Below are 24,549 nucleotides of genomic sequence, written 5' to 3'. Positions count from 1 at the left end.
GGCGCAAGGATGCACACAATGCGCACAATATGCAAAAATATATAAAATATTCAAAGCAGACGATTTATGAAAGAAGCAGCGGACCAAGAAGTCGCCTATTTTTAGTTTCGGAATTGAATTTTACGCCAAACAGCGTTGGGTGTAAAATTTTACTTGCCTATGGAATAATAAATAACAAATTGAGATCGTACTTTAAATTTGCGAATAAGAATTAAATTTGTTTATTTGAATAAAAATCGTTTGAACGATGCCAAAAATAATTTGTTTGTTATTTGGGAATGAAACTTTGTTATTTATTTTGATGTAATTGAGAAACAGATGACGATAAACAAATAAATAGGTTTTGACTTTGTCTTATGTGTTTCATTTTGAACGATGAAAAAAGTCGTGAAATTAATATGATTATTTTTCAATAAAGAAACCGCGGTTTACACTTGCTTTTAAAAAAAAAATACTCGCTTTTCGCAAAAGTTGTCTGAAATCTATTTGGTTTTGGCGAGTTCGTTGTGGTTAACAAACGTTAAAATTGCACATTCTGATTCACAACAATCCCTCCGATTAGAATGTTATATTTCTGCAGAAGTAAATTTGTATAACGACCGATAAGTGATAAATAAAAATTAACAAATATAACAAATCAAGAATAAAATTGTACTACTTGTGAATAACAATTAATTTCATTATTTTGAATAATGTATCTAGACTTGTCCAATTAATAAATAACTTATTTCCTTTTTTTCATTTGAAATCTCAAATAACAAGTGACTCTGTAATTAAATAATTATTTGGATGAAAATTTATTTAATAATGCTCAACATTAGTGCCAAATGATTCCTGGCTATGAAACATCGATGACCACAAGTTTTCAAGTTGTGCTGACAATTATTCGTTTCCGAGATACAGCAGATCAAAAATGCGAAAATTCATTAATAATTTAACTTTGATTCTCAGAATGCACAATGCCGGATTGAATATACCTAACAGTGTGTATGTCAAAAAATATTGACTTTCATAATAATTTATTCTAATGTTCGTAATGTAAAAAGTTATACCTAAGGTAAATCTTCGAAACTGAAGAAATATTTATAGCCTTAGTAACAATTATTTTAATAAAAACAAACCATTCTCGGTTCACTGTTTTCATTTCATTAGGCGTATTGACTTTCATAATAATTTATTTTAATATTCGTAATGTAAAAAGTTATACCTAAGGTAAATCTTCGAAACTGAAGAAATATTTATAGTCTTAGTAACAATTACTTTAATAAAAACAAACCATTCTCGGTTCACTGTTTTCATTTCATTAGGCGTATTGACTTTCATAATAATTTATTCTAATATTCGTAATGTAAAAAGTTATACCTAAGGTAAATCTTCGAAACTGAAGAAATATTTATAGCCTTAGTAACAATTATTTTAATAAAAACAAACCATTCTCGGTTCACTGTTTTCATTTCATTAGGCGTATTGACTTTCATAATAATTTATTCTAATGTTCGTAATGTAAAAAGTTATACCTAAGGTAAATCTTCGAAACTGAAGAAATATTTATAGCCTTAGTAACAATTATTTTAATAAAAACAACCCATTCTCGGTTCACTGTTTTCATTTCATTAGGCGTATTGACTTTCATAATAATTTATTTTAATATTCGTAATGTAAAAAGTTATACCTAAGGTAAATCTTCGAAACTGAAGAAATATTTATAGTCTTAGTAACAATTATTTTAATAAAAACAACCCATTCTCGGTTCACCGTTTTTATTTCATTAGGCGTATTGACAAGAACATAAAAATGCATAAACATCCGCAGTCTGTTTATTAGAAAAAGGATTATTTCATATAATTACAATATATATTTTCATACACGAATTTTTCACGAGAATACACTTTTGCCATCAATTTTTATGCTTCTGTTTCGCCGCGTACAAACGAAAGCTTCTCGGCGGAGATGAAAGTCGTACTTGCGAGTCTTCAGAATCTGTTTTGCATGGTGCTAACCCGGTATTGTTATACTGAAAGCTGCCGTACATGTATCCACAAAGAGGGCAGAGCATGCGAACCTTCTTCGAGCGTTTCATTATCAGTGGTACGAAGCAGAGTGGCCAACACCTGTGTCATGAATTGCTATGTATTAGGTTGTCCGAAAAGTTTCTTTCGTTTTATAAGAAAATAACGGATGCACGTTATTTTTCGTTTTATATTATTTTATCGAATTACGTATGATCCATCTTGTTCTATCAAAATAAAGACCACAACGTTCGACAGATTAGGTTTCATGTTTGTATTAAAATGCATCGTTGTAAAAGACGTGTCTGTGAAGACACTTTTCGGACAACCTAATAATACGTCCTGTAAAATTATTTTTAAAGTAAGATAAGCGAGAACCGAAAGACAAGAATTCCATTTTCTCTAAGGGAACGGTTTTACAATTCGGTAAAAGATACACAGAAATGGGAGCTGTTATTAATATTATTATTTCAATAAATTATTTCATAATAAGTGTGAAATTTGATTAATAATATTTCTTATTAATCCTATGTCGTAAATGTCAAAATTATCAAAAGTATCTTTTCATTTGCTTCTGAGGATAAACACGCGCCTTTTCATTCTCTTCGTGTTTCTAAAAGTAATGCTTCTCGTAAGTTAAAACAGATAGAAATAGATAAGAAGAAGATAAAATTGAAGATATTAAAACATCTGTCGCTCTTTGCGATAAAATGTTGATCAATTTGTCAGTTACTTTTCAAAGGATTACATTTTTGAACGTGGCAGGTCCTTTCATCTTCAATTATGTCGTATGAAAATATTTCTTTTTCTGGAAAAGCGACATTAGGAGCAAGATGTCAACAACAATATACTTCACTACGAAAATACTTGCTTTTATTCGTAAAGCGACATTAAGAGCAAAAAGTCAACAAAAATGCACTGCACCACCAGAATGCTTCTTCTTGTTCATAAAGCGACATTAAGAGCAAAAAGCCAACAAGAATGGTCCTTTCCTATTAAAATGCTTCGTTTTCTTCGTAAAGCGACATTAAGAGAAAGAAGTTAACAAAAATGTGCTCATCAGTCATTCCTACTGTGATGATCAAATAATTTCTTCTACTTATCGTCAGACGTAGGAACATTATTAAGATTTTTATTTGCCTGTGTAAAACTTCAATCCATACTAATCCCCGTTTTCTCGTTTGCAAACGTACGTTGTATCTTTTATTTAAATCAATTAGAGTTTCTGAAATTGTACGTTCTTCTATGGAACTCGCTTATTTATGGAGCATTTGCGATGAATTTTCGATTAAATTGAAGAAGCCGTGCTTGAAGTTTCCAGTTTACTCATTAATCTTTTATCCTGACGCGGAAAGCTGAACCAGCAGACAGCGAGTATAAAATTAATGTTGGTTACCTGTACACCAGCCAAAAATCTGCCAGCTCTAAATTCCGAATAATCGCCATTCATGCGTATCAAGAAACGATTTTAACTCGTTAATTGGTATAACGAAGTCGATGGGAATACTGGTATTTTTGAGTTACAACGTCTCTGAACACGATATTTTATAATCGGGTGAACTTGAAGACGAATATGGAAAATAGTAAGGATGAGAATGTATAAGTATCATTTATAAAATATGGTTCTTTCAATGCAAAGCGTTGTTCTTTCAGATTGTGTGATTAGTTGAATTGAATACGTGCTCTTAATTGCGTGACGTATTTTATTTGAAGACAGTTTGAAATTTTATTTAAAATCTTCATACATAGAAGTGGCTATTTCAAATTAAAGGATTATTAATTTAAACGCTGATATATTGTAATTTAAATGGAGTTCTTGAATCAACGTTAAATTCCGATATTTCGCAAATTTAAATATTGAACTCTGTGAATAAATATTAAATATTTGCATATTTTATAAATTTCAAAAATGAATCCTTCAAATTAGCATTAAATTAATGGGGAATCAGTTGAAGTATGTGTGGGTTATAACTGCGTGTAATTATAGTTTTAACTGTGACACACATAAAATGGCTACAATTAAAATAAGTACAGCCCTGCCACACCATATCCGTCTATTTCAGTCGTCACGTATCGCATATTATATTTTGTTAAGAATAAAGTAATTTATAAAGTCGGAAAGCTTCACGATCATGTAACAGCACATGACTTAGAGGACAACTCGAATCATGTTGTTGTTTTGCCTCGGAGTATCAACATCGTTAGGATGCACATAATGTAATAATAAATAAACTCCGGGAAAAACATCCCCCGACCAGTATAAACAAACAGGCGATCGTGAGGTGACCAGTTTTTGATCAATCAATCGCGCGATTCAAGTGAGTATCTACGAGTATCTACAAGTATCTCTGTATCTACCGAGTATCGATCAGTTATCAACGAGTTATCAGCGATCTTATTTTGCGACTTATACACTGTCTTAACGAGTCATGCACTGTTAGTACCAGCATCTTTGCGAACATTATTTGTATTTATTTATTTAATATTTTAAATATATTTGACGGTTTCAACAACGAGCAATCTCACGATCAACCATCTTCTACAATCAAATCTTTAAAAAATCCATCATAACATGAAAATTAAATAGACTTTTAATTAAAATTAAATTAAATTAAATTAAATTAAAATTAAATAGAATTTTAAATATATTTGACGGTTTCAACAACGAGCAATCTCAGGATCAACCATCTTCTGCACAAGTCCTCTACAATCAAATCTTTAAAACATCCATCATAACATGAAAATTGAATAGAAAGGAGTAAATAATATTATATATTGTTAATACTTGCGCGTAAATTGCAATGGTTGACATTTCTCCGAAAAACCAGTGACAAGTGAACATTGTCGTACGTAAATTCAAACTAATTTTCATTCATTTGCATTAATGGAATAATAATTGATTTTAACTAGACATTTATACAAAATTGTAGCCTTGATACGAAACTTACAAGTAGACCGCGGATATCTATGTAAATTCGTATTTGTATAAAGGCAATTTAAAGCGTAAGATTTAGGCAGAAGTTGGATTCAATTGATTAACACTAGAACTACCATACCAATCAAATTGACTGGTTTTACAATTTTATTTTCAAATTCCTACTTTATGTTATATTTTCTTCGCAATAATGTGATGACTTTCGCAACGATAACTAAAAGAATAATATAATGAATATTATTTTGTTTTTTATGTATTCAAACTCGAAATAATTTTGTATCAAGGATACTTATACCAAAAGGGTCCTGCAATCTGTTTATCGAACCCCAATTAACCAGTTTCCCCGTTTTGTACAACTTGTCACACGTTATTACAATTTTTACCGCGTATCATTCGATATGACGATATCAGTTATCAGGAAAATTCCGGATCTATCGCCAGATCGCTAGATGCTAACACTAGAAATACCACATCAGTCAAAATAACTGGTTCTACAATTTTATAAATTGTGTCAACCCTCGTCTAGGAATCATGGTCCTAAATGGATTAATAATTCCAAAAATGTACTATATAACATGGAATTGCTTGTGTAACAAAGTAATAAATCAATAAATATAAAAATATTCTATTATTACGTATTTTTTAAAGACCAGTCATTTTGATTGATTTTAGTAAAAATAGCTTCGTGTTAACTATCGGTAATTCTAGTGTTAAATATTATGACTTATATATAAAAATTTGCAGTCTACTTATAAGGACAAATTCAAAGTATGCAGGACGAGTAATTTAATCCTGCCACCTAAATTTTTCTTTAAGTAAACTATGGGTTACATCAACGAATGCTTCAAACGGAAATTGTTTGGTATCAAACATCAATATTTGCCACACAATCTGATGATTAATTCCTCAACATTTCGCTTTTTCATCGAGATATGAAGTTTTCCTACGATCTTGATGTTATTTTTGGACAATATCAACTAGTATTGCATTATCGTTATTATTAATTAACAAATAACGTCGGTAAAATTGTCATGAAGATAAGTGAGCTAAAATCATCCATTGCTCTGCTCTCATATTTATTAATCTTAAATCTCATCCAAAGGTATAAAGAAAAAAGCTTTACAAGATATAAACAGATAACAGAATGATCTCAAATCTTATTTTTTATCACCTCATATATGCACATTTTCTGTTACCTACGTTTATGATAACTTTATGGTATTATTCGTTAACAAATATTGCTTAATATCGTGCAAAGATAACATCAAGATCGTAGGACAACGTAATAAATCTACAAAAGAAATTGCAGTAAGGTAATTATACAAATATTTACAAATATGTTAGCGTCTATATACTTATGGATAGTGTTGAGGTTGAGGTTGACTGATTGAAGAACGAATGGATGAATTTGTAATAGAAAAGTATATTGAAATAATCAAAGGTATAAGTATAATGTACAAGCTTATGCTGATTTAGATCCTTACTCTCTTAATGTTACAATACAATGGAATGATAGGGACCACGTTCATATATTTATAGCAAAAGGACATTACCAAAAAAGTTAAGCTTATAGCTTTGGCTAGAGGCTACAGGGAACATAAATAGAAATCTGTTTATTAGTTCCTTTGTTCCTAGACCTTGCAACCCAAAACATAATGTATATTCAAGGACACAATAATATGCACCGCTCCTTATTTGGAATATTTCTGCGTAATGCAGTCTCCAGGTCACGAATATACGTAAATAAAAACGTAGAGTTTTTCTTGAAGTAATTACTTCAACAGATAAGAAGCAATGCATATATGTTGAAGTGTTTTCTGAGTTATATAACGTTACATGTTTTGATGGTACGATTCTTCGTGTCTTTCGATGTTATAAGTAACTCGCGATAGACTTCATGACTCACCCTACGGTTGAACGACTCGCTACCGTATATGAAGTCATCAAACGGTGAATATATTATAGCATTACTTATAGTATCGGGAGAAATGAAATATGGAGGAAGCGAATAAACTTTAGATTTCTATATGTCGGAATATTTGACTGTAATATTTCACCTACCCTAAAAGACATAAGGCTCCAATATGCGAGGTCGTCAACTTGTCTCCCCGAGCGTGAAGGGTCGGTATTGCTTCCTTTTGACATCGAGGGCAAAGCTTCTTCTCGTCGTGCGACTTCCACGTGTCCACTGTGCAAAGAATATCAAATACAATTGGGCAATTTCCTCGATTAACTCGAAGAACAATCGATGTTTAAGCCATTAAGGCCAAATAATATGAAATAAAACCACATAAACAAAGTTAATAATTTTCCAAGATGTAAAAAATGTATCAGAATAATAGATACGATACAGAAGATCGTTAAAAATCAGCGATACGAAAAGAAGTTCTATAATGTGAACAGGTATAGTTCTTTCTTTGTTGCTGTAAGATATTTCAATTTCCTCAAACTTTCTTTAAACTCGTAGGATCTAGATGGAAGCAGAATAAAAAGATACTGTACCGATTTCTAGAACTCCTTCTTACAATTACAATATCGATTTGATAGAGTTGAATAACAAGAATCGACTGAGAAGAAATTACAAATGACATGTTACGTTGATGCAAGCAACGTTGATTCTTAATGAATTGAGTGAACGTACCACGAGTGGCATAAATTTTTCGCTGTTCGGTCTTCCTAGTGTTGGAATCCGTGGTATCGATACACTTCGAAGCTGATGTTTGTTTAGGTGTCACTTTTGATTCCTCTGTTTCCTAATTTATTTATTAATTTATTAACTTATTTGTCAATTGAACCTATCTTTACTTCAACTTATGGCAAATAAAATATACGTTATCGTTCATAGGTACACTTTATCGATTTACAGCAACCATACGAGAATTTAACCGAAGCGTAACAGAAAAATAGCGAATGAAGAAAGTTCGTCGGAATCGAATAAATTATTGTTATCATTATGAGAAATTTAAGAGCAGTTGGTACCTGAATTAAATACTGATTAGAACGTTTCGGATGAGATTTACGAATGTGCGCAAGGAGCCCGCTCGTGTCTTTTCCTCTGTTGCTTACTCGTTTGTCGCACACAGGACACCACGTAGCCACGTACGACTGCCACGAAAATGGAATATCATGTAATCTACGGACGTTATTGGATTCTAACCTGTACGAGTTAGCGTGAGTTTTCGCTAATCTCTAGCTGTTGCTTAGAAATTAAACGAGACGCTTTTGCAGAAAGATAAAGAAACCTGTGTTCCGCATTTCATATCTTCAAACTCTTTGTTTCGTCGCGAGTTTGGTGCACATTTCCGTTGGACAGATACTATATCGATGAGGCGAAATTATGTGTAAAACTGAATCCGCTGAATTTAGCTAATTTAGCAAAAAGGAGTAAGACGGTTTAATCGAACTACTTCGATAATATTATGTCAATCGTTCGTATGGCACGGGAAATTCATTTTGAATTTAAAGAAAGGTGATTGAAATTAGAATTCGACGATAGATTATGATTTTCATTGCGCTAGGAATCTGAAGAACGTCTTGAAACGAGGAATTTTTTCGTGGGAAAACTCGTACTCGAGAAAGTGTTTTCGTTGGTAAATACTAAAATATGGAAATTTATATGAAGATCTCAAGGGTAGGAAATAAAATCGGTCCACTTGCGTTGATTCTTTGACTTTTATATCATCTAATGGTTAGAAAGAAGCGTTTTAATATGAAATAAATGGGAAGGAAATAACTTTGTCGATTGAACGAAGCCTTTTGAAAATGATAAACTCATGATGTTTCGTACGTTAACTCAATTGATATTAATGTCTCTGCCTCTCTAATGCTATACATTTTTATATGCTTTCTATGTTTATGTATCTCTTTTAACGTTCCAGTATTTAATTGCCCAATTTTCGTTCGCAGTTTATTACGAATCTCTCTCTTTATATTTTGCGAAAAGAACCATCGCTAATTCGATTTACACGCTTCAGGATGTCGCTTTTCGTCACGTTTTTATAATCATTTCATCGTAACTGCGTGTGTCTATCTGTTGTCAACGATTCCTTAATTATTTTCCAAATTGCCAAAGATGATAATCTTCTCTTCGCGGCTTCCATCATTTTTCGCAGTTCAAATATTATTTTTCAAGAAGAATGAAGTTAGGGACGAAAGAGAAGTTGACTAAGACAAGTAAAAGATGCAGGAGCTTTGTCACGTTGTAGAAGTTAGCTGACAAGTCGGTAAAGTGGGCTTCGAGCGAGGCAATCTTAACGGCAAAAGGAAGAGAAGAAAGAGGCAGAGGAAAGGAGCTTTTCCTGAATGCGGTATGAGAAGTTCCAGCTAAAGTCAAAAGTTTCAGAGACAAAGGCTGGCACAAAAGCTTGTCACGGATGGCGAACATGTCGTGATTCAGTTTCCACTATAATTGCGCGATCTTCGCTGTATTGCAACTACGACGACTCCGCAGTTGTCAGAATCTCGCTGTATGATCGTCGAATCGTAGATAATGTTCCGTATAATTACACGAGATTTCCGTTTCCACGAGCCTACGTCATCTGAAGAAAGTTACCGAGGGTGAGAGGCAGACAGATGACACCTGGAGAAAATAAACAAGCACATTTTTCCGCTGTAATTTCATACCGAAGAAACTGAACATTATCTAAGAACCGATAATTGAATCTTACAACATGGTAAAGTTTTCCATCCTCGAACTAACAAGGAGACAAAAGTGTTCCGACAATGGAACGATTTTCTGCTCGTAAATTTCATTTCTAAAGAGCATGACAGAATAAGCATGATAAAAGTGTCGAAATATTTGCCTAAATCAAACTAAACTTCTGATACGTCGATCGAAACAGCTTCTCAGAAAAAACATTTTATTAGTTGTGCTACCCTTCTTATTAGTTTGTGTTGTTCTTCTATGTTGTGTAAACATTGATACAGTGGCTACAATCTGTACAGCGTTGTATTTATATTATCATAGCATTGCTATACAGGGTGGTTGGTAACTGGTGGTACAAGCGGAAAGGGGGTGATTCCACGCGAAAAAAGAAGTCGCAAATATAGAATAAAAATTTTTCGTTTGAGACTTTGTTTTCGAGAAAATCGACTTTGAATTTTCACTCGGTACGCGTGCATTTTATCACGTCTCGTTATAACGGATCTCGCTGTAGATCGTTGTCTCGATGGAAAAATTAGAAAAAAGAAAGAATTTTTATTCTATATCTTTGACTTCTTTTTTCGCGTAGAATCGCCCCCTTTCCGCTTGTACCGCCAATTACCAACCACCCCGTATACGTACGTTGTGTTGCGATATTCTTTCGTAGAGAAATTAAAAAAAAAGTACGAATTCTCGATGCATTTATTTTAGGATCTTTAATTCTTCGAATGACGGGACGTTGGAAGAAACACGTTTAGCAACTTCTTCATATCCTAGTGTAATTAACTCGAATTCTATCTTGAATTTCAGGTTTTCATAATATCTAATATCATCCTATACTTGTTTCTATGTATGTACGATTTTCTATTTCTCTGGTATTCCTGGTATCTTTCTCACTTCCTTCTCAGAGCACCGTGTCATTTCGATATTCCTGTTTTGATATTACTGTAATGAAACTCGCAGAAGATTGGACAGTTCTGTAGGGAAGTTTAAATATCCTATTAGTTATTCGCATAATTCTTTCTTACAACAGGTACGGTACAGGTTGGTTCGACGAAATTTTCGATACGAGAATTTTGATTAATGTCCGGATGAATAAATTCCTGTCAGTTGAATCCGCTTATCTCAATAGGAAACACCTATTATTTGAACGAGAAATCATAGGTAGCGAAGAAGAATGTGTAAACTCCTACTTTGCATCAACTCCAGTTTTACGAAGTGTTTGTGCCCTGACAGGTTTCGATGAATAGACTTTTGTATGTAGAGTGGCTGCAAAAAGTATTTCTATATACTCTTATTTTCCAATGAAGTGTTCTATCATCAGTAGACTGCTTTTTATGCATTTATAAGAAACGTGAATGTGAAAAAGTGCAGAAAATGCAGAGTACACGAAAAAATATATAAAACAAGCCAAGTACAGTGCTTCCTGCGATACTTGGTACATAAATCAATTTTCCATCGAAGCTCTAGCTTTTTAATTACGTTCACAAGGCTATGAATTTGCAGGACGATCCGCAGCCTAATCGTCCAGTCCCACATTTCATTTTCATAGCAGCGAGTTTCTTCAGTCGTATGAAAGTACTTCCAAATGATACGAAACTTAATAATACTTGAACTTGACCGATCAGTACGTAAATTCTACAACGAATTCAATGGCGTACTTTTCTTGTCCACCGTGTATCGTTTGGTTATCATGAAGATTCAAGATCTACAATTTTGTATGTTGTTTTGTCAAACATGTGTCACGGTGGCGCAAAAACTGACGCACCGGAAAAGCAAACCAGGTCCGGTAGAGACAGCAAAAAGCATCGATAAAAAGACGTAATTCAATTAGAGGAGGGATATGTGTGTGCAAGTGGGAGCGTGGATGGCGCCGTTGGCAGTAGGTCAGAAAATCAGGTCAGGTAGAAACGGCGGTGAAGCAAGACAAGTAGAAGGGGCCAGGTACCGTTAGGTTCGTCTGGCGTCGTCCGTGCTCCACACCTGGACCTTCTTTTACACGGAAGAACGTGGGCCGCGGTTAAGAAGATAAACCGGCGGTGGACGAGATGCATCGGAATCCGCGTGCGTCGCCCCGAATCTCTTTCCAACGTTCTTTATACAAAATTCAACAAGCGAACAGTTTCTCATGAATTCCAATCCGCTGAGAAACGGCCAGGACATCGATCACGTTTTTCTTTTTCTGTTGATCGTTCCGCGGACAAAATTGCACGCACTCTGCACAAACTTTTGGTCAAGTTGGCGAATCTTCTACGACGATGAGAAGGAAATTAGAGGAATTTTTCGGCTATTTCAATTATTTTAATTAGCCGGTAATTAGAAAAACGTGGCAATGTTCTCCACCGCGGTACCAAAATTTCGTGTATGCCTCGACTAGTAAAAGGAATTTTTCAATCTCGTATTCTTCGCAATCTAAAGCTACTCTTCGATGTTTGTGGCTGACCAATGAATTTGCAGTTCCTGGACCTTCCATATCTCAGAAACTAATTGCAAGCTCAACTTGAAAATTTGTTGTCACTGACGTCCCACTATGAGAAATATTTTGGCGCAATATTCAGTTCCAAAATCACGAGACCAATAGTAGATGATTTTTTGGCTCACTTCATTCCTGTTGAATGTTTACTCTGAAGCCCATTTTTGAATGAAGATATTAAAATAGCTATCGTTGCATGCTTGTCGCTTGAATTTAATATTTGCTTTATTCGTTCGGTTGATTAATTATACGACCCTAAAATGCAGAAGAATTTTATTTATAACTATACCACGGATGTTTATACAAATTCGTATTTTTCGTAATTCAAAAAAGATGCAAACTAGGTAGAAATTGGTTTCACCGATTGAATATTATGACGTATTGTTTGCCTTGGATATCGTGTACATTTTTGACCATTACCTGCCCTCTGCAAATTTTTGCACTTTGAAATTTTCCGTAAATTGTTTGTTTCTAACAAATAAGAAAGTTGTCATTATTAGTAAATAACGAAGATGTCGCATGATTAGAGACGTACAGCAACTGAGAAAAGTACTCGCAAATGCTACTATTTTCCAGCGAAATGTTTTTTTTTTTATTAAGGTGTACGTCTCACTTTTTTCGAGTATCAAATTTCTTGCACCTGATTAATTAGTATATAAATGATATAATAATAATAAGAATAATAATAAGAATGGCGAAGATAAAATTGTAAAAAAGCTCTTTGTGACGCGACACATTGGAAGGAATTCCGGGAACACAAGTGTGCCATTTCATCCCGGATAAAGTCGATTTTTATAATTCTTCCATAAAATAGAAAATAAAGTAATAAGGGTACAGCTGGCAGCCAGTAATTAAATCCTAGAAAAATCGTAAAATAAAATCAGAGCGCACATGGAAGAAAAAAATTCTACTAAAAATAGCTCCGAATATGGAAGGAAAAATTTTCCAATGGACATTTGTAAAAACGCCCTGCTTGAATTTCGTCGGATCAAAATACATCGTACAAAAAGAAAATTGGCACTTTTTTTTACCCATATAGAAAACTCCGCCAAAAAAGACAACGTTGAATATATTACGTTAGCTTTTTTTATTCAAAACTATTCCAAGTGTCAATTACGATTTGTTTTATATCAAATGGTATACAAGGAGATCGATCTCATTATATTATAAAGATCATTATCCAATAACAATGACGTTAATAGAAAGTAGCTGCAGCTTTGTCGAAAAAATCTACATTTTTGCCAAACAAAAATGAATGGTCTTATCTGTCAATCCACGTGCAAAACGACCTGATAACTTGATTTGGACGGTAGTTTGGCAAAAGCAAATTTTGCTAAACGATGATACTTGAGTTGCTTCGGTATCCTCCTAATTGAAATACCATTGTTTCCGCTACCTCATATTAGGTACCTGTTGATAGCTTATAATTGATGCGTTAATACGATAACGCGTGACGCGTTAATACGTCGATTATCACACTGTGAAAACCACTATGAAAACATTAACGTCATTTATATCTTCTACTTTGATTTCCAGCGCACGTTCTTATAACGCAGCTAATTTTTCGAAGGCGACTTTCAGCGAATACTTCAACAACATTTGGCCACGGTCGCGCTTCCAAAGCGGTACTCGACAGCTTAATGAAGCGTCTTTAAGACATCTGGAATGTTGACTTGTTAAGATGAATTCGAACTTCGCATGTGATTGAATTTACTACTCGCGTACAGGAATATATGTGTGTATATATGTACATAATGTGTGTGTAGCAAGCAGGCAATCACAGTTTCCTTTTAATCTCAAAGTTCAGCTTCCTACTATAGACGCGTATTTGCTATACATTTTTTGCTATACACGACGAATGAAGTTTAGTTGATGATATTTCGGGCTTACATACCGGCAGCTTAGCTTGCAATTGGTATTTGAGTTTCTGTGTCAGATTACGAAAGTTCTGCAGCTGTTTGCGAACGAACGCATCTTCATTATGGATACGTCGTCTTGGGTACACTGCATGTTTGAGTACACATTATAGGGAATTCTGATATTAGGTGTACCGTTGATTATTTTTGTCGTATACATTTTCCTAACACTTTGCAGCAATTGATGCGATCGCAGGAGATACTCACGAAAGTATTTAAACATTTAACACAGAATTTTCCAATGAAGATATTATCTACACTGTACGAACCTTTTGAAATTTCGTTAGCGCGTAATCAGGTACGACTATCGCAATTATAATAATAAATTTCCAAGTAAATGTTGTCAAGTTTCGAAGAAAATAAAAATTCGTACAAAATATATTGTTTCGTTAAAAAGCAACGAGAAAATCTCTTTTATTGTCCTACAACAGCCCCAGAAAAATTGATAGCACAACAAACGATCAATCTTTCTATTACGGTTGGCTATGTTCTATTGTATATTAACTCTACAAATAAATTTGATCGTGTCACGATATTGTAAAATAATTTTAATTTCTGGGTCTTTGCAATTTTATAACTAAATTGTATTCTGTCAAAAATAAACAAATACCACATACTTGTGAGCGAGGCAATCTCTTGTTAACTATCACGTAACTACCTCATAACTATCTCATAACTATCACACAGTCTAACACGATGCGACCTACTCATGTCACGTTTCACTACGGATGGGCTAACATCGTTCTTGATCTTTCTATTTGTAATCTTTCAACTAAATTGCTTTCTGTCAAAAATAACCAAGTGTCCACATACTTTGGAGCGGCAATATATACATATAATCTCTCGTTAACTATCGCATGACTCTTATAACTATCAAAGACTGACATGATTGACCTATTCATGTCACGTTCCAGAATAGATGGGAATAACGGAAGAAATAAAAGAGAGAGATTGAATTATTTGTTTGTGCCATATAGCAATCTTGTATAAATGATTATACAATGTATAATAAATATATTGTATAAATAATTTAGAATTTAGTTCTCCCGTCTTTTTGTATATTTATTGCAGAGTGGACTGTGTAATTGATAAAACCGTATTGAGCATGTCTAGACAATCCTTCAAATTTTATTCGTCAAGCAAAGAGTTAAAAACGTTCATTTATATGACCAATAAATCTTTATAACATTCATTATACGTCAATTTGAAGCTTGAAGTTACTCGAAACTTTACTTTACATATAGAGATAAACATACTTAATTTAGTGTAAAAATTCCTTCCGTTCGATCTTGCGCCGAGGAATACACACAAAAATTTTCAAAGACGAATATTTATTAATTTCATGCAACTTAGAATTCGCTAATCAGCGTGCAGCTCCAGTATCAAGATCAAAGACGAATTCTCCCACCGCATTTCATAGATAAATAACTAACACAAATAACTACGCTACAAAATTGCGAATAAGTTCTCCCGGTATTGGATCACAGTATACAGAACGTATATATACGTCGACTGGATTCGATAGAAATTACAGAACGTATATATACGTCGACTAGATTCGATAAAAATATACAGAACGTATATATACGTCGACTGGATTCGATAGAAATTACAGAACGTATATATACGTCGACTGGATTCAATAAAAATGTATAGAACGTATATATACGTCGATTAGATTCAATCAAAATATACAGAACGTATATATACGTCGACTGGATTCGATAGAAATTACAGAACGTATACATACGTCGACTGGATTCGATAAAAATATACAGAACGTATATATACGTCGACTGGATTCGATAGAAATTACAGAACGTATATATACGTCGACTGGATTCGATAGAAATTACAGAACGTATATATACGTCGACTAGATTCAATGAAAATACACAGAACGTATATATACGTCGACTGAATTCAATAGAAATTACAGAACGTATACATACGTCGACTGGATTCGATAAAAATATACAGAACGTATATAAACATCGCTGCCCGGATCCAAAGCGTTAACACTTTCATTGCCACGCCGAAATCACATGTTTCGCTCAGAACGCCACGGTAGTATTTTTATTATTCAAAACATATTGTCAAAATAATAATAAATCGATGGTGTAATAACGTTCTTCCCCAATGGATCGTTTATCTTATTGGTGGTCACGGGTGACCATCGTGGCGCCTTGGTAGCAGTTGATAGCGACATATTATAACGAGGCTTCGTTTATTTCAACAAACCATTCGTATTCGTTATTTCGTCGTAAGCAAAACGTCCAGAATATATTGTCGAAACGTGTAGAAGATATTAGTAAACGGTATTTGCTCGTTCTATATGTAATAGTAAGGTATGTTCACACTTCTAACTTCAATTATACGATTATAAAGCAGCATTTACGATTATTTTCTAAGCTGTGTTTATAATAATATTCGTAGATTACCCCTGAAAGATGTGGATGCAAACACAGTGCACAGTTAGATGCAAGATTTGTTCTCATTTTGTTTTATCGATGTTTTAATAAAAATGTTCAATTGTTCAATGGGACACTTTTTATTTCAAAGTATCTTCTATTTATCGGTTATATTCAATATGCCCTATCTGTCAATTTTTATACAATTTTTACAATTGTAAGAAGTTCAAGCTTTCTGGTCACCAGACCACGATGGCGTTACAAGAGAAACCGTGACCGGTCAAATATGACCAACGTGGCAGTCAAAGTGTTAATACTATGAACCAACACATTCGACGTTTCTGATAATGTTCGAATCTCTATGAAGCAAGAGTTACACCAATACATTAAATCATACATCTTTATCATACACGCATTTTCTTTCATTTCGATCACGAGCGTCAGTTACGAGAGAGATTAACGCATTTGAAGCTACACCCTTCTGTCGAGGGTAGAAAATCCGATTGTATCTTTGATGAAAGATTTGGTCTGTGCGTAAGTTCACATTCGGTTCTGTAATCGTTTATCTCTCTGACTTAGTAGTAATGGATGTCATCATCGTTTATGGCAGAAGGAAGGGCGGGCCAAGCCGAAGGGTGAGGTTGACTATCAGGGTTGCCTTTTACTTTCTTATCGGCGTCCTGTCAGGAACCAAGCCGCTGGTCGTTATACGTGCCGACGACTATCGACTTCATCGTGTCACTTTTAAATATCCTATAACTTTCTGCTTTGCACGATATTTTGGAATTTTACGATTTTATTGTAAGTATATTTGTGTCGATTTTGATAGAAACTCGCGTATGATGTACTTTTGGAAAAAGTATTTGTCACGTATTTTTTTACGCGTTTGTATTCACATTGAAGAGGTAAAAACAGTCCCGAGTTACCATTAATAACGTCATCAATGTTTCGCTTTTTTTTATTTTTTATATATTTTTCAATGGAATATTATGGAACCTTCGTATTAATAACAAAAAGGAGAAAAATCGTGTATTTTAAATAACGATACGAAACGATATTTATTTGAATAATGTATAATTAAAGAGAAAGAAAATAAACGACACACGCGAAACATAAAAATAGATAAAGGATTAAAATATAAATATTCTTGCCTTTGGATTATTATATAGCCTTTTATATAGCCTAAAAGTTCTCAAATTTTTTATTGCTATGCTTAGTCTGTTTATTTTCGATTGTTTGTGTAACGCAACCGATATTTTCATTGAATCGTTCGTGGAAGCACAATAGCTTGACCACCATATTCTGTTAAGCAAACATCAATAGATTTTTATTTATAGACTCGCGTTAAGTCCATTGTACACATCGAACAAAATATCGAATATACTACACTCTATGCAGCAGTTATTTCGTCTGAGCACTTTAAAAAACACAATGTTTCAAATTCTCTTATTGAAAATCGTTTCCAACAATTTCTGCATTGATAAAGGCTTGTCATAGTTTGAGAAGACAGATAGAAAAAGCGATACAAGTAAACGTTTGCTAGCAATGGAATTTCAGCATCGATTCTATTCAAAAAAACAGCCTGAGCCGCAATCAGCGAGATCATCGTAATCCCTAAATTGTTCCATCGATTTTATATTGTTTTTTTTTCTTTTTATCGAATAAGTGAAATCGAGTTTTCTCGTGCTAATTGATTTGTTGTTTTTACGAGAGGAAGCCGATCAGAAACCTTGAGAACTGTCAGCACCAAGAAGTCAACTTCTAAAGCGGCAGGTGGGAGAGACAAGGTTTAATAAAGATCATAATCAGTTTGGCACGTTCAATTAGTGACTATCAATTAGCAAAGAACACTGAGGTTTCTCAGAACAATCACAGACTGTTAGCTTAGTGCAGTTTCAATGGAGACTTACAAATAGTTGTTCAATGTAGAACAGAGGGATTTAGCACATTCATCTATTTTAGTCAAACTCAACCAGTGGTCTCAGCAATCTCAATTCATGGGACTAAGTTTTAGTCGAAGTTTTAGTGCAGCCTCGATCAGTAATCGCATAGCCTCCCGTTAGTCTCACTCGGAGCATTTCAATTCAAATGAATTAGGAATAAACGATAACGAGAGAAAAAATTATCATTTCCATTCACAGAGAATGAATTCGCCTTAGTTTGAGGTATAACGTTTATGGCAGTCAGATGTTTTATATTGATCGTATTTCTTTTATCGTATTTTATTAGGAGAAACACGTTATCGGCTAAGAGTGCATTTCTGGTGCTGAATGAGATGCTCTTCAAAGAAAATTCTTTCCATCGTTACATCTGCCTCTGGAAATTTCTTTTTCATTTTAGTTATTCCGTATATTACAATCAATTCTCGTTGAGAATTATAAACAAGTTAGGCTTACGTGTTACAATGATGCGGGGAGTAATTTTAAATTACTTACAGTTGATTCTATGCGAGTGAACGTTCTGTTTCAGCTGAATCTCTTGTGTAATTCTAGGGGTAGTGCCTTTTTAGTTTACGTTCAACAGTCGTGTGACTACTGATTTTGGACGATTGTTTACAGGTTTCTTGACTATTCTTAATAGTACAGATTGAAATGAAATTTATATGCTACAATTCCTCGTTTATATTTGGATCTCCCTTCTAACTAACGTAGGTCTAAATGACAATTAACGTGGCTTTCTATAGCAACAATTTTCTACCCAGTCTTAAGTTCCATCGTCTACTAATTAACCGGTCGAACTTTTTGTCTTTTAACATCAGTTGCTTGCACTTTGCTCTACTCTGCCGCTTTCGTATTAGTCTTCTATCAAGTAAATTGCCCATGTACTTAACTGTATCGTTAATTAGAATTGTGAAGTTAGGAATAGTCACTGGTGAACAAGATTGTCCGCATAATGTAAAAGTTATGTGAGTGGGTTCATCTTCGTTTATTTTGAAACGTCATTTCAACGAATCACCTTCCATAGCATCGAAATTAGTGTCTCGATTCCTTTTACTATTTTTAAAAGGTAGTTTAGCTTTGTCCCGATAAGTTCCCTCGTAACTGAGACACCCTGTATATGTACGTAATTGCTGATAGAAGACGTATAAAAGTTGCAGAGTGAATCACGAGGATAGTCATACATCTCCGTTACTTGTCATTGTACGAAAAAATTCCTCACTATTAATGATTACGTACAATTGACTTGCTTAAAGGCTTGTAATTTCGAATATCGTGTTTTCACGATAATCGCGTTAAATACGATACGTGGTTTACTTAAAACCTGATGTAAGTACATATGTATGTAGTTCGTATCTTTGCCATGACTCTGCTTGACCCTTCAACGGTTTCCATCATTCGCTCGCAACATAGTAGTGAATCGTAGCTGGGTTTTATATTTACGAAACGTTGAGATATTCTTGCACAAGACAGAAATCTTAGACCTGGAACCTTCAGTTTCGTATTATTGCGAAGCTCAAATCATACTCCAAATGAGACGATACGTGTGTTTTGAGCAACTGTGACGCACGTTGTCGTTTTCTTTTATTTCGCTCTCCTTTCGTCCAAATATTAATATGATGTTCAAACGAGACAATTTTTGTTACAAGATTACTGTCCATACCAACAGTCAAAGAGGAAATAGCAAAATATAGCGACAGATATAGCAAAAGAGTCAACAAACATCGAAACCCCCTAATTACTGGACTACTCGATACGTCGGACCAGATCCGCAGGCTGAAGAGACTCTACCCGCTAGACCTAAACGCTAGATTCAATTAGTTATCTAAATTAAGTAATATTTACTTACTTATAAATTATACTTATCTATATTAAATATTAACTTATTGTAAATAATTAGCCATGTCACTGCGCCACGCCAGAAAAAATTACTGAAACTTCTCAATGCGAGAATTGATTGTAAATCAAACGTTGTTGCCGACAAGAAGTTGTTTACGTATTTTCAAACTACAATAAGTGCATCATCAAGTACACAGTGTTGATAATTTCGAAACGACATTAGAAACTATGGAAACCTACATTGTGCTTTTAATGTAACTCTTTCATGGTCGGCAATAAGGTCAAGTTACTATCTGAAGCATCGTAAGGGAGCGCAAAGATATCGCAACGTGATGTTGGGTGTATCCACTTCATCTTGCATTGTAGTCTCACCTTGGCCAGAGCCGCTCATTGCCTGCCTTCGATCGTACACTTCTATCGCGTTGAACGATCGAATCCTGCGAGGATAAGAATACGTGCCTACGGATATACATCCATATCGAGATGTCTGTTGGCATGAGCGATAAGAGTGGCTCGTGAAATAATTAATTTCACGCCTCTGTAATCTCTACGATCGGGCATCGTCGATAAACTTTCACGTTTTTATTCTCGCGCGAGTCTAAAGCGTCGATAATTCGAGAACGTGTTTCAGAGATTACGGCTCGCCATTTGTCATAATTATTTTCTATAAAAAGAACTTTCACAGCGATAATGCTTGCAGACTCGCCTACAAATTCATTCATGAAAGCACTTGAAAGCTGATAATTGATAGCGTTCTATTTATAAAACCGTATACTGTCATTATCTAGGCCGAACCCGAATAAATTCATTTATTTTCTGCTCGAAGAAATAAATTAATTTATTTTAGCCTCGAGTGCAGTTGTAAGTAAGCTAATACCGTGTTTATCCAGGTTTGCTAACATTGGAATAAAGAAGCGGAATTCGTGCAATAAATAGAGTGGACAAAAGAAAGTTTAAAGGATAAACGATACCAAAAAACACCACGCTGTTGCAAAAAGTGAATTATATTTGACGAGAATAATTAAATTATGAATACATATTATTCATCCGTAGAATAAATGACTGTTAGCAACGTGGTAGAAAGTATTCGTTAAAAAGTCACACAGGTGTAAATTGAAACTTTCTTTGGCCAGCCACTGTATATTATAACGTGGTTCAATTATGTTAGAAATAATAATTTCAGTTCAGAGTACTAGAACATATCTTGCAAAACAGAGCTTTACATGAACTTTCATTGCTTTCAGTGCTGTATAGTTAATTTTTACATATTTACTTGTAGCTTTATTATTTTTCAATTTTATTTATTTATCAACAAGTAAATAGTCGATATTTAGTGATTCAGTGATTTAAATATATCTTGTACAGGTTTAGCACGAAGAAACTTTTAATGCAATAGAAAAAATTGAAACAAGTAGAGAAAAAGGAAATATTTTTGTTTATTAAGTTACTGCTTGCAAACAGCGAAACCGAAATTAAGAAAATAGATAAAATGCCGGAGGTTTAAACAAAAATAAAAGAGTACATATTTTTGTGCATTATTTCGCATGTACTTTTTGTATTCTTTTGCCGACAGAGGAAAATTACGTCGAAAATCCGCTCCTATAAAATATCGCGATGACGTGAATAAAAATCAAATTGTTAAATTGCAAAATACACTGCCTGCAATAAATATTTCTCTCTACTCTAGCCATACTCTACAGCCATTTTAAATTACTATAGAGAAAATACGTCAGATTATGATACAATAGAAATTCTATTGTTCTACTGTATCCTTTATTGTAGTATTAGTTATCACCTATTATCTTATTATTTGTTTATTGATTGTATTATCTTATCAGTATCATCTTACTATTCTTTGCTGCTCTTAAAGGCCTTTTAGCTTAGGTTCATATAGCTAATTAAGTTTACGTTTACCTTTAGATTCAAATCTACATTTACTTCATTAAATTTACATTTACTTAGTTTATATACCTAATGATACTTGTATATACCTAATGACTATAAATCGTTCACTTACAGGACGCTTATTTCTTGCATTTCCATTAGCCTTTATCGTCTCTGGTTTGAATTTGCAGCTACTATTAGGTCGTCCGAAAAGTTCCTTCCGTTTTATAAGGAAATAATGGATGCACAACATTTTCCGTTTTACATTATTTTATCGAATTACGTATGATCCATCTTGTTCTATCAAAATAAAGATCACAACGTTCGACAGATTAGGTTTCTTGTTTGTATAAAGATGCATCGTTGTAAAAGACGAGTCTGTAAAAGAAAGACACTTTTCGGACGACCTAATATTTGGTATCTTTGGTGTACCTAAGCAAAGACGTGTTCGCCGTGATTCCGTGTCGAAAACGTTCTTTCATTTGTTTCTGCAGAATGCCCCTGATACAGTAGAAATAATGTGCGTCATTGCTTAAAAATAGAGCGAACGCTCTGCTTTTAATCTCAAGACGCAACAGTTGCAGGGGCTAACTTAAATGCGGCGAACCAACCGAATATCTACATCAGCTGACCCAGCGGACCAGCGATGTCTATCTCGCCGACAATTTGTACCGAATGACACAGTCGAACAAACCGAGTGTTTGATGCTACTCAGTGATTAGATCCTGATAGTTGTGGTGCGTCTAACGGAACTCCGTGAGCAAAGTAGATCCGTCGTGGCCTTTTCATCTCGACACGATGGACATCTAGGGTCAGTTTACCATTGGCACGTATACGTCTGCTAGCTCCCTAGAGACAAGGACAATTTCAAGTCGTGGCTTGTCCCACATCCATCTACCAATTCAGCTTGTACATGTTATTTCCTCTCGACCAATCATACGGCCGTTCGTTCGAGCGAAATATTGATCGAAATGAGAAGCATTTTCACTGATATTCGTTGGTAATTTCACGTGTTCTCGAATAAATTCCACGGATTTAATATGACGTACGTATGTACAGTGGCTCGTAGGTAGAAGTCCTTCAAAACAGAATAACTTTTTCAAAACTGGAGCAAACCGAGTTTTTTCTTTTTTTTTTAGAAATTAGGAGGATTGGTTGATACTGCGCCTGGATCTACTCTTCCAGTCATAGTGTCCTTGATTTTAGATTTCCTTTTATAAAGTTCATCCGCTTCCATTCTCGTTTTCGATCTTCATCTTCGCTACTTCTGGCCATTTCGTATATTTTATGCTTGACTTCATTTATTCATATATAGGACACTTGCTTAATATGTTTCTGCTCAGCCTGTATCTGTGTATTATATATTTAACCTGGTTTTCTACTTTCTGTGCCTCGGATTTGGTATAATACTTCAAAGAAATAATATTTCTGATTTCTTCATTTCAGGGAGAAAGCATTACTTGCAGTTTGTATCGAATAAAGTTTTATGCTTTCTATATATTAGCATAGTTTTTTAAGTATTTTCTTGCTGGAAAATTTATTGGATAAATTGAAGTATTTTCTCATTTAAATTTATAAATGATTTTACCTTCATATCGTTTAGAATTTTTACGACTTTCATCAAACTTTTATAACCAATATATTTCAGTACTGCGTATAAATATCTTTAAGAGTTCCTTTATTAATTAAACGAATATTTTTACGAAGTCAGAATTTATGAATGAAAGTAATGAAAGCTTTCACAAGCTAAATAACATCGAGAACGTGGAAGGACCTTAAACGTTAATTGTGGAAGTAAATTTACACCGTAAGAACATTACGTGTAAACGTAAACCCATGTAATTCTCTATGGAGAATTTTTTGCGGCTTAATAAATAAATAGAAAAGAGGGAAGAGAACGTGGGAGAATCTCCTTATTTAGTATCTCGACTCATTTGGTCCTTCATGAATTCCAATGTTCTTTCCAGAACTATCGACCGTATAAAAAATGAATATAAAAGAGATAGTATCTTATGGAAGAAAAATATCTGCAGTGCTTTAAATTCTACTTTGCTGCACTTCAAAAGATTCTTTGAGATTAAACTTTTAATTGGCGAGATTCGATATGAACACAAACGTTCTCGACCAAAGTCAAGGAACAAAGCCGAATTCGGTGGCACGAAGCCTGCGCAATACCGAGTTTCCGGAATATGTCCGTGACTTCTTGAACAATCGCCCATTACTTCGACAGAAGGCTTTGATCGTCGTGCCGTGACATTGAATTAGACTCGAAGCAGATTCCTTTCGAAAGCAGTGAAGTAAAAACGTATGTATACATGAAATTATATAGGTTTGACGATGTTTGACGTTGGTGTTTTCCGTAATTGAAGCACGTTAAATGAACCCTAAACTGGGACAAAAATGATATTGAACCTCAACGCGATATTACATAGCATAATTTAGTTGGATTTTCCGAATAATCTACAACGTCATCTATTTATGTTAGTATTCAGATATGTATATT

At 34.2% G+C, this 24,549-nt stretch overlaps 2 protein-coding genes across 2 annotated transcripts in view; one reads left to right on the top strand and one right to left on the bottom strand.

Moving 5' to 3' along the window:
- The window catches only part of twin (CCR4-NOT transcription complex subunit 6-like twin), a 407,454-nt gene that overhangs the window by 171,569 nt on the left and 211,336 nt on the right, over window positions 1-24,549 (top strand). The window lies entirely within an intron of this gene.
- LOC143302697 (uncharacterized) lies at window positions 1,883-12,059 on the bottom strand. Its single transcript, XM_076618668.1, has 5 exons — window positions 11,938-12,059; window positions 7,924-8,101; window positions 7,586-7,697; window positions 7,006-7,132; window positions 1,883-2,111 (listed from the first exon to the last, which is right to left on the bottom strand). Exons 1-5 carry the CDS (start codon window positions 12,057-12,059, stop codon window positions 1,898-1,900), a joined length of 753 nt encoding a protein of 250 aa, XP_076474783.1. The 3' UTR covers window positions 1,883-1,897.

The sequence above is a fragment of the Bombus vancouverensis genome, chromosome 5 (genome assembly GCF_051014615.1).
Source record: "Bombus vancouverensis nearcticus chromosome 5, iyBomVanc1_principal, whole genome shotgun sequence".
Lineage (NCBI taxonomy): Eukaryota > Metazoa > Arthropoda > Insecta > Hymenoptera > Apidae > Bombus > Bombus vancouverensis.
This window is presented reverse-complemented; position numbering and strand designations above follow the sequence as displayed.